At 29.1% G+C, this 12,589-nt stretch overlaps 1 protein-coding gene across 1 annotated transcript; it reads left to right on the top strand.

Moving 5' to 3' along the window:
* The first annotated feature begins 203 nt into the window (after positions 1–203).
* LOC107441226 (nuclear receptor subfamily 4 group A member 3-like) lies at positions 204–659 on the top strand. The gene has a single exon (XM_071178128.1). The coding sequence runs from the start codon at positions 204–206 to the stop codon at positions 639–641; it is 438 nt and encodes a 145-aa protein (XP_071034229.1). The 3' UTR covers positions 642–659.
* Positions 660–12,589: the final 11,930 nt, after the last annotated feature.

Raw genomic sequence — 12,589 nt, 5'->3', positions numbered from 1 at the left:
GCTTATAAACTTTTCCTTTCTCGTTACATTTTTGATAACTTATTCCATACACAAGACATTTTAATTTATATTTGCTCTTGCAAAATATACCGATGCATCAAAAGTTATAAAACGGCTGAAACAACTTCTCCAATACAGATGTTTTAGTGAAATTTAAAGAAAAGAATAATTAACCTTTTTTCGTTTCTTTTGCTTAGGAAAAAATGAACTCCAGAACTTTATTCGCTTTGTTAGTAGCTTGCTGCGTTCTCTCTGGAGATTTCATCACTCAGGTTATGGCCGGACGACACCATCACAACAATCAAGGTATTGAACTTTTGTTAGCTGCTGGTATCCTAGCAAAATTGTTACGTAAAAAGCAGCATCACCATCACCATGGACATCATCATCATGGGCACCATCACCACTCTGGATCAGGAATTGTTGAAATGCAAGTACCCGCTCCTATGGCTGGATACACCGCCCAGACAGCTGGAGCCGCAACAACCTATTCCTCTTCTGTGGAATATCCTCAAATGTACCCTGCTTCCTCTCAGTCCATCCCTGTACCCCCAATGCCTTACGGAGCAGCTTCAGCAGCTGGTTATATTGGATTCGAACCTCAACCCATGGCTTTTGTACCACCCATGATGGGCCCTTGAGCACTTATTTGAGCTGAATTCAAATACATAGATATATATTTTTCATCCTAGCATAGGTTTTTACGAATTGAGTCATTACGCTTGGCTCTCATTGCTTCTTAAAAGCTATAAACTGAATTAAAAGATATAATATTAGAGCAATAAGGTTTAAACATTAAGCTAGTTTGGAGTAAATCGGCTCATCCTTGCTCTTTAATCTCAGTTTTAATAATTTAGTAAATCTTTTAATTGGGATATATTAAGGTGAAGCGCTAATTAGTATACATATTATTCCTTTTAGAGAGAATTAAAAAATTGGTAATTAATGCTTAAATTATTTTTTTTTTATTAATAATCGTTTTTTTTTTTTGACAGAAAAAAATATCTTTTTCACTTCTTACAAAAGTTGTATGTTCTAACACATATTCTCAATTTTTATGTTTATTTATATATATGAATAGAAATATCTATTTTTAACATTGCTCTCTATTGAAATTTATGTTTTCATATCTATTTGTGACAGAAAAAAAACAGGTCTCCCGCTTTACTCGAAAGGTCAATGCATATTCTAACTTTTTATATCCTTTTTGTATAATTTCTTTTTTTCTTTTTCTTTTTTTTTTTTTTGCATTTTTTTTTTTTTTACATTTCTTTCTATTTTTTGTATCTATATTTGACAGAAATATATATATATCGGGTTTTTTTTTATTAATGTTAAAGAAATTTACTCGGATTCTAAATTTTTATTTCTACTGATCTCTCTTAAATCAGTAATTAAATAATTTAAAATTTCACAATATCTTTAACACGTTAGGAAAAGCATTTTTGTAATTGAATTAAATGGTCAATAAATATATCATATTGAAAACTTATCATATTAAATAAAAGTAGTTGTAAGAGTTGTATATAGTAGATCTGTAAATATGCTCTTTTGTGAGTTTGTAAATATAAAACTTCGCAATTGTAAATAATTCACATGTAAATTTATGCAACTATGCATGAGATGGTGATTTGGCATGTTATAATATATATGGTACAAATATTATTATGATAACAATGTTGTTTTTATAGTTGCATTTAGTTTGTGTATCGAAAAAATATAATAAAATGAAAAGAGAATTTCTGTTGTCTCTTATTTTTAGGCTATTAAGATACCAAAGTTTACTACAATACAGAAAGCAATATTTATTTTACTATATGGCTATTCAAATGTTCCTCCTTATTACTTATTTTCGAAATTGCTTCAAAATATCCATTATTTTTCTCTGAAATGTCGTTGTTTTTAACAAAAAGAGGAAAGAAAAGTTTTAAGCAGAAATATCTTTGTTAATGAAATCGATTTATTCGAAGAAAAAAGACAGTTTCACAATCATTTTCTTTAAATATACTTCTAATTCTCACTTCTATTTTATGAATATAGTTCATATCTCTCATTTTATCATTTTGTATATAATTTAGATTTTAATTGGATGCCTGCAAGTGACATCATTGTAGATAAATTGGGGCATTTGCTGATTTAGAAGCCAATTAGGTTCGACACACATTTTTGAAGGTATCCGAATAAATCTGATTTAAATCTCATAGTTAGGCATAATCACTTCATTTCCTCTCGATTTGCAGTTTCAATAAACTTTTATGTAATTTATCAGTTACAAAGACAAACTTATCTTCTGTACTTTGTTGATGTCAGCATTTAGAAGAAGCAGCGTCTTTGTGCAACTCTTTTTTCAAAGTGTTACATAACATATTTGTCAACTTTTTCCAAAGGCATCAAGACTCTAACCTTTGATTTATCTACCAGTAAAAGCAGTTTTTTTTCAACATCACAGTTTTTGGCAAACTAAATTTCTATATTTAGGGTAGCACAAATTCTACTCATTATTCTCATAAGCAGAGAGCTTAATCCTGGTACTTTCGCATTTCTTTAAGTCGAATTTTTATATTTTACAAAAAAAAAAAACTATTCTAAATCGTTGACACTATCAGCACATTTAAGTTAGTTGAAAGAAAATTTATAATCCTATCTATTTTTCATAACAACACTTTTTGCTTGGACAGATGATTTGCAAAATAAACCTTGTGGCATACCGTTTAAAATTTTTCGCCAATGAGATGCCTGCAAGTGACGTAGTGTGGGTATTTCCATCCTGATTGGTCGTTGAAACGTGATATTTATTTACGCTAGCAACTGTTCTCTCCATTCTATTTCGAAAAAAACTAAGCACGCCAAGTATCAATTCCTTTAAGTCACACATTCTATATTCTTTCACAAAGATTCTTCAGCAAAGATTTCAATTCTTTCCCTGCATATTTCTTGCTTAACAAAAAGACAGGCACGAATTCATGTAGACCATAAACTAATTATGCATCGAAGTTACCAGGTACACAAAACAGAAATATATTGCAATAAAATAAACAAATCTAAATAAAAGACGTACACAAGAAAGAATTATATTTCAATGAATTCTGTGCGTGATACGGCACTGTATTTAGTTAACAATCTAACTTATGTGAAGAAACGTAGCTCAACTTCAACGCACCATTATGCTTATAAACGATCAACTAGCTCTGGCGTCATAGGGCAAAAGGGTGATTATCTGTAACCTTCTTCTTCTTCCTGCAGTGCAAGTACCCAATTATCTTCTGATTTATTTGTTTATTACTTTCAATGCGATACCTACAAATGGCGTAGTGTGGGTATCTTGATTCTGATTAGCTGTTGAAACGGGGCATTTGTTTATGTTGGCAACTGTTCTTTCCATTCTATTTCGAGTAAACCAAGCTCACCAAGTATCGATTCACAAAGATTTCAATTCTTTCACTATACATTTCTTAGTTAACACAAAGACAGGCACAAAGCTATGTAGAACATAAACAAACTAATTATGTATTGAAGCTGCCGGGCAATTTAAAAGCAAAAATATGTCACGGTTACAATAAAATTCGCAAACAAAAAATAAATCTAAAAAGAGATGTAGACGAGAAGGAATCACATTTTAATACATTCAATGTGCGACAAGGAGTTTTACTTAATTATTTTAATGTTAATTGACATTGTAACTTATGTGGAGAAACGCAACTTCAACTTGGAGAAACGTCGACTTTAACACACCATATTGTTTATATACGATCAGCTGGCGCTGAGATCATAGGTCACGTGTCTGTGTATAAGTGATCGTCTTCTTCTCGAGTTGCAAGCATCCAATTTTGACAAAGAAGAACAAGCTTATAAAAGCAAAAATTTCGTGAAATGAATACAGTTTCCTATTTCTCTTGGTATTATTATTATTCTATTATTATTATTATTATTCTATTGCTATTATTATTATCCTATGAGAGGTATAAAATAGCAACCATCAGTAATGTTTGCGAGCTATATAGTTCTCATTACTCAAAAAGGAAGTTTACATCATGTTCTTTAATATTTAAATATTTTTAATTCGTTATGTCTGAAGTTATCTGAAACTACGTGTCATGTTTATAGTTATGCTTTTAAAACACGTTTCTATAAAACTAAATAACTTAAAATCAAAGAAAATTACATTAAAAAAATAAATTATGTACGGGGAGGCAAAATTAAGGCATAAATGGTATTAATTCGTTTAGGAGAAGCGTGAAAAATATCCAAATTATTATTAATGCTAATGACGGTTAGTTAATTATTGAAATAAAAAACTATGTACTTAATGGCAAAACTGATGGAGAAATGGTATTTATTTATCCAGGGGAATGGTAAAAAATTGCCTCCAATGATGATTAAATTACTTTGGCAATGTGTACTCATCGAAGTAAAAAAAAATTAACTATTGCTAAAAGCAAAATTAATGGAGAAATATTACTATTTCTTTTAGCGAAACGTAAAAATTCTCCATTGCAATACCATCATTGCGTAATCACCATTACGCCAATGATGTTCAATTAAATTTGGAAAGGGGTGCTAACTGAAATTAAAAAAATATACTGAGGAATTTTTTTCATTAATTAATTATTATTCGAAATTAATACAGAAACTGTATTAAACTGTTTAGGAGAAACATAAAAAATTGTCACGCTATTATTGTCTCCAATGATGCTTAATTAATTTTCATAAGATGCACAACTGGTGCTATGGGAATTGGTGCAGTAGTAATATGTACAAATTACACTAATTCAAGTATTATATGTTATATTAGCATGTTTGGTACTGTTTAAAACTGCAATGCTTTACAGTTTTAATATATATACTGGGGAACTAGGTTTTTAGGTTCCTTTAAAAGGATAAATACTGGAGTAAAATTTGTAGATAGTGGTAAATTTTGATCATGGATCTCGAGGAAAAGTATTACGCCAAATAATACTGCATACAGTTTTTCTTTATTTTGATGCGATGAACTTCTAAAAACGTGTTTTGCTGATTGTAATAACGCAAAGTCACCTGAAAAGAAGCAATTAATAACTAAAATAAATAAATAAACACTTCAACAGTATTAATTGGATTTCAGTTCTGCGCATGTTCAGTGTTCAGTATTGATTTAATGATTATTTTCCTCCTTTTTTCAACCTGTAGGAAGAGCGGATACTCAGCTACTCTGTAATATTAAAATGAAGAGTTCGTGTGTGTCTCTCTCTGTCTCTAACTACAGAATCGTTTGTTCTATCGTTCGAAAATTTAGAAAGTGACTGCAAGGGGAAATTTTAACACTCAGTCATAAAATTCGTTCAAAAACAGATCGTTCAGAAAAGACATGTAAAAAATGGAATTTACACACTGATTTAGCATTACTCATTGTTTTAAGTAAACTATGGATGGTTCTATTTTATTTTCAAATATTTGTAACATCATTAACATTTGCTAGCTTACAGCTCTCATGATTAAAAAAAAAGAAGTTAATTGTACGTTTTTATAATATTTAATTATTTGTTATTCGCAAAATTAGTAGAGAAATGGTGCTCATTAGTTTAAAAGAAACATAAAAAATCGCCACGCTATTGTTGTCGCCAATGATGCTTAATTTTTGTGAGAGGTACTACTGGTCTTCTCAAAATTTACTCCAGCTTTAGTAGCTACCAATATAGGCACAAAATATTATATAGATATATTTGGTGCCGATTAAAACTACATCAATACTATGAAGTTTTATAATAGACACTGCGGAATGAGGATTTTTAATCCCCTCGAAAGTGATAAAACCGAGAAAAATGGCTTGATTGAGGCAAATTTTGGCTATCATGAGTTAGGCTCGATCATGCTATCTGAATAATATTGACCCCAATGATAATGAATACAGTTAATCCTCATTTTGATTGGCTGAATTACTAAGCATATGTTTTACTCAATCTAATAACGTAAAGGTAACAAACGTATGGACAAAAAACAATAAATTAATTCAATTGGAATTATTTTAGCTTCATTTACTGCGTTGGTATAAGTCTGTCAGTTTTGAGCATTATTTAAGTGTAATTAGTACTGATTTACAATTTTTTTTTTACCCCGGATGAAGATCGGGAATTTAGCCATCATAAAATAAATGGTTTACATTACTTTTAAAAATGAAGGTATTTCGCTAATTTTCCAGTGAATGTTTATACTAATCTAGTTTTTCCTTTTTAAGGAAAGTCATGATTTAAATTTTCAGAAGTACCCTGAATTTTAAAATTTTTACTTCCGAAATTAAGTATAAAATTGGGGACGAAGATTAGGAATTCAATTGTTATTCAATTCATATTTATAATATTAGACATTCATTTTTGCACTTTTCGCTGTTATTCTACAATATTCGAGTTTGACATGCACTTCATATAAGATTTTAACATTCAAAGCTTCAAATCGTGCCCTATGAATAAATGCTAAATCGGGCATAAACACAAATCACATTAAAACCTGCGATTAATCTCGACAGTACCAGCGTAAAACTCATGAGCCATTTGCCACATTTACTGCATTTGCGCCGTGGTGACTCAGGAGATAGAGCGCTCTCCTCCCAATGAGGTGAACCGGGTTCGAATCCCAGCGATGACTGGTTTATTCGAATTCTGCACCCGGCTCGAACCAACCACAGTGCTGACGTGAAATATCCTCAGTGGTAGATGGATCATGGGTTAGAGTCCCCTTGCCATCTGGCTAACCATGGGAGGTTTTCGCGGTTTTCCTCTCCATGTAACGCTGGGTTAGTTCCATCAAAAAAGTCCTCCACGAAGGCAAATTTCGCCCAATAGTTGATCCAGGAGTTTCCTTGTCTTCTGGATTCGATTCAAAATTACACGGCTATGGAATTGAACATTAGTAATCGAAAACCCAAAAATTGTGTCAGTTCAACGACGGTTATAAAAGTAAATAGTATAAAATTTACTGCGCTTGGTTCATCCATCTTTAGTCCATAAATAGTCAACAAGCAAGTATGTTACATCTGCATTACCCTTTGTAGGGCCATTCTTTTTTTCTAGTAATATTAGAATATTCTTGTAGTGGAGATTGAATTATATATAAAATAAAAAAAATTTAACTTTATACCAAAAATTAATTTCATTTTTAAGACAATTTTTTGGTAAGATTTTCAAAATGTTGCCTGCTGTTAAAAATTGATCATACACTTGTATTTCTGTGCTTATAAATTGCCGAATTTAAAAACTCTGTGTTAATAATAACAAGTAAACTCGGTGAGGAATTATCAAATAAATGAACGCATAAAGCACAAGTACTTTATTGATATTTTTTATGTGTTTTTTGAAGCTAAAAGTACTTTTGCTTCACAAATCATAGTTGGAAAAAAAATTTCATTGACATTTAAAAATTAATGAAGTTGGTGGAAATTATGCTTATCATGGCCTCATAAAAGGCTAATTGGATATGTTTCTTGTTGATGAGTAAAGAACGTGAAGTCTTTTAGCTTGTGTACTTTCAGACAACCATCCTTCAGGATATTTTTCTTGACCATTGGCCCAGAAAGGGATTCTATAGTCACCGCAAATAATTTTTTTCCATTCCTGGTATATTTTGCTGTTGTAACATAATTGCACATTCATTAAAAAGACTAATATAATTTGAATGATAATACGCTATATATTTGTAAAAGTTTTCTTTTAAACAATCAATAACGAATGATTAGTGAGTATTTATAATCTGTGAGTATTTATAATCTAAAATTCCAGTAGAGCATAACTGGCAGCAGTCTGTCATTCAAATTAACAGTTAAAGTTTATAGTTAGTAGCATTTTTTACCTTAAAGGGTTTTAAACCATTTACAAAAATATCGTAAATACGAAACTACTTAGTTTTGTCATCATTTACAACTAACATGGATTTCAAACCGTAAATTGGATGAACCCGATTTCAGAGTTCCGTTATGCAATGGAGTTAGGTTGAGGTAGAGTTATGTTTTGTCAAATGAACCGTGGAATATGGCTAAATTAGTTTATCTTGGTGTCATCTATCGTCAGAGACTGTTGAGGAGAGCAGGACACAGTAAACTCCTTATGTGTTAAATGAAAGGAAAAAATATTGTGGTGTCAACGCTGGGATTCGAACCCGGTTCAGTCGATATTGAGATTGACTTATTAGCCCTCTCGGCTGAAGTATAATAACTAAATAACTTCATAAAGTGTTCACTACACGTATATCACTGTAAGATTATTGGCCATCCGCTGTTGTGTTAAGCATCTAATGATAGAAAAAATGACTTAGCTTCCAGCTTTCTATGAACGCGCTCTCTATTTTCATTGTCTTTTGACTTAGATGGGGTCTGTACTGGCGGAAGATGTTTTCACACCCGATCGATGCTAAAAATGGCTTCCTTAATTCAATTTTGCCATAATTATAAAATTCATTAACTAAAAAAAATAATTATGTCTATTTATTTTTTTAGTTATTTTATTTAATATGATAGTCAAAATGCTTTTGAATTGATTGCAATCTGTTGCTTCATTTTAAAGAGTGTAGTTTTATATAACGAAATACAAAATTTGAATGAAATCGGTCGAATTTGTAATATATACATTTTAAATATATGCAATATATTTTACATATATACGTTTTTAAAATTCGATATTCAATTTCTAAAGACTTTTATTTCGAAAAAGAAGGAGAGAAAAACAAATAAGTCCAAATATTGGAAAATAATGAAGGACACATTGTGATATAGCGTCAAAAAAATCATCCATTTGCAATTTTTCTTTCATTCTTTGATTGAAAAGCAAAATTTTCTGATTGCTTACCCATATTACAAAATGATGTTTCAATTAAAAAGAATTTCTATTTCTTTTTTTTAAAACTAACTTCATAAAACTAATATGACATAACTCACTAAATTGAAAAGAATAAATTCCAGGGTTAAATAAAAAGAGACGCAAGTCCACATTTTCACTCTCTAAGATCACTCCTCCCTCTGTCTTGCATTAAATCTTTTACATGGAGAACTTTTAACCATAAAAAAGTTTATCTTGGAATATCTGAAATAAAACCTATAAATATATTTTCCAAACAAAAAATATTTGAAGAAAAGAGGAAATCAATAGTTTAGTGAACTATTATTATTATTATAATCAATAGTATTACCATTAAATCTGGATCTCGTTCAGCACCCCCGTAACTTGGCACTCTGGGTGATTACCACCTTGCCCACCCCTTCCATTTCTCTATCATGGATGAAATAAAATACCTATATTCATGTGATGGAAAATTATTAATGTTTAGGTACAGTTCAATACACTATAAGTTTGGATAATTGTATATTATTACTGAGTATCGTAATTAAAAAATGTATTATTAAAGCATTAGTCATGACTTTTTAAATTTTTTTTTTTGGTACAGTGTAAGAAAATTAAAATAGGTAATTTAGTGCTGTACTAAATTTCAGCTAAAAGAAAACTATGTTTCATAAAATATAATAACTTCTAAAATATTAAAATATTTAATTTGTTTATTTTTAAAAAATGATTATATTTTCTGCTGTATTGGCTCTAGACTTTAAATACTTTGATTAACAATCTCTACAATTTGTGCTATTTATCAAAAGTGCTATTTTTATGCATAAAGTATCAGATATTTTTTGGGCAGCATCTTTCTATTTAATTACAAAAATTTATTATCGCATTAATCTTGTCATCAAATATATTTTTCTTCAATTTATATTTTATGTAAATCAATAAAATCTTTGATCAATTTAATGTACCTTTTTTCAATAGAAGTATGAATATTAATAATTATTAATCCCCTTTTATGATACTTTATTTTAATTCATATAGAAAATTCAGGACTTATCAATACAAATTTTTGCTTTAATAAATGTAATCTCTAAACTAATAAAAAAAATGGCTCTCATAAAGCCTCGCTTGAATGATAGCTTACTTTCCTACTTAAATCAAAACAGGAACGATGAACACACGAGTTTCACACGCATTGCGATCTGAAGATGAGTCAATGTACAAAGAGATTAAGATCACAATATTAATAGGATTACCCAGGCTTATAAATACTTATTCACAAATATGAAGCAGAAAGATTATTTTTTTATTTATATAAAACAAATGCTTATTATTAAAGATTTTATTCAACATAGATAAAATAATTTTGTTAAGTTGAGAGAAATTATCATGAATTCGTTGATAAAACCGAAAACACAAGAAGTCCATAATCCTGATAATTATATTAAATTTAAAAAGGAATAATGTCAGCAAATATTAAAGAACTCAGGAACACATTTCCGGAACTTTTTTTGATTCACCGTTTCAAATTTCTTTTACTGTTGCATTGCTAGACGCGTTTAAATGCTACTTTGCAAAATCGACTTCGTGAATCGTTGTAGATGGTCGCTCTGCTGCGAGCAACCCCTGTAAGTGCTTGGGTCGTAGCTGGGGGTAGGCCGTGAGGCGTGCCCAAAGGAATTGGACATAGCTTTCTTGCTTTTTCAGTGGATGTTAGGTCTCGTTGCCTGAATAGCGTGGACTTTCTAATTTGTTATGTATTTAAAATTTGTATGCCTTAATATTAAGATTTTAAGTTTAGTTTTAAATAAAATTATCTCCACCATTTTCAACCATCGATAATTTGAAAAAAGATTGGAATTTCTCAAACTGAATGTAGGAAAACGATATTCTAATACAAAAAAAAAAAAATTACTTTTAAGTGATAAAATTTTCATTTTTTCACAAAGCCTTCATTCACTGTTTCATTTGCTTGCTTTTCCTAGAATGCGATCTTGTTGGTTAAAGTCATTTTAGGAATCGGAAACAAATCTGATGCTGCTGTTATGTTCTCAGAATTTGTAAATATCATTAGTCCCAAGTGTTTCAAGGTACAAGACTTTATCAAAAATTCTTTGCAATTAGTTCGAGATAAATATTTAATAAGAAATATTTTGCTATAAAATTATATTTTGGTGTCAGTAAATAATATTTCTACTTCAACTATCTTCAGTTGCACGAATAACAAATGTTTTTTCGTACTATTTCGTTAGGAAATCTCACGAAAAATGAAAAAAAATTCTATTTCTATTCTAGAAAAAAAAAAAAGCCCAAAAATTATCTGTTAATACATTGCATTATTATAATAAATTTTAATACTACTTTTAATCAGTTTATACATTTAATGTTTTTTAACTGAAAAAAATGCTTCTTGACACAAAATTACACTGTTAAAAAATTTCAGAACAAATTACTGTATAAAGTTCCAGCACTTTGGGTGCATCATCCGTAAAATCCATTTTTACCATAAAATATTACAGCATAATTTTTACAATAATATTTATTTCATTTGAGTAATTCAGTGATTTTAGGGTAATTATTACTGTAAGAATTACGGTAAATCAGATTTTTTTGTTTCGTAACAAGTTCCGGTAAAAAGTACCCGCACCATGAGTGCCGGTATTACTTACCGTAATTCGATCCAAAACTTTTTACAGTGTACATGAATTTCAAAAAAAAAATTCAAATTTTCAAAATTATCTCACACGGTAGCTGTTATTTTAATTGAAATTTTGAAATTAATTGATTTTTTCCTTTCCTTATAATAACCATAAAAAATCAATTAATTGACATCTTTATTTAAGTAATAATTTTCTAAGACGGAAGTAAGCAACAATTGAAAACAACACAGAATTTCCACACTATTTAATTTAAATTTGCCAACAATATAATAATGTTCAAGAATAGTACTCATTTTAATTTTATTTTGTTTATAACTTTGTCTTAATTTTTAATACGTAATTATTATTTCTTAATTTTAAGATATCTATCTCATATCTTTGTGAGATATAAATTTTACTTATCTTTCTGAGATCATATTTAACTCATATCTAAATTTAGTTTGTTGAATTTAATTTTTTTAAATTTAATTGTTAAATCGTTTATATTAATATATTGTAAAATACCCGTCTAAGCGGTGTTCGAGCTTATTTTGCAACAAAAATTTATAGATGAAAACTAGCTCAGCAGAAACTACCCTTTATCTTTATAAAGGAAAAGGGTATTACATCACAATTTAAACATCACAAAACATCACAATTTATTTAATTTATCCATAAAATAAAATAAATTGTGATGTTTTACTAAGATAAACAATAATTTCTTAAAGCAGAAGTAAGTATTTGATTAACAATTCAGAACATCAAACAACACAAAATTTCTCCACAATTTATTTTAAATTAGCCAACAAAAAATTAATGCTCGAAAATATGTACTCATCTTAGTTTTAATTTGCTTTTTATTTTTATCGTACTTTTTAAGTTACGTATTTCATATTTTAATTTTTAAGATATCTAAATCATATCTTCCTGAGATATTAACATCACATTATACTCATATCTTAATTTAATTTGTAATTTTTAATTTGTTTAATTTAATTTGCAACTTTTTTAGATCAAAATATTGTTAAAATAATTTCCTTCTATGCTATGTTGTATATTATGCAAAAAAAATTTAATGATAAACAAAAAAACTTTCCGGAAACTCCTCATACAAATAAATTAATTGAGAAGTTTATTTAAATAATCAATAAA

Source organism: Parasteatoda tepidariorum, chromosome 2 (genome assembly GCF_043381705.1).
Source record: "Parasteatoda tepidariorum isolate YZ-2023 chromosome 2, CAS_Ptep_4.0, whole genome shotgun sequence".
Taxonomy (NCBI): Eukaryota; Metazoa; Arthropoda; class Arachnida; order Araneae; family Theridiidae; genus Parasteatoda; species Parasteatoda tepidariorum.
The sequence above is the reverse complement of the archived record's forward strand: the minus strand, read 5'-3'. Positions and strand labels throughout refer to the sequence as shown.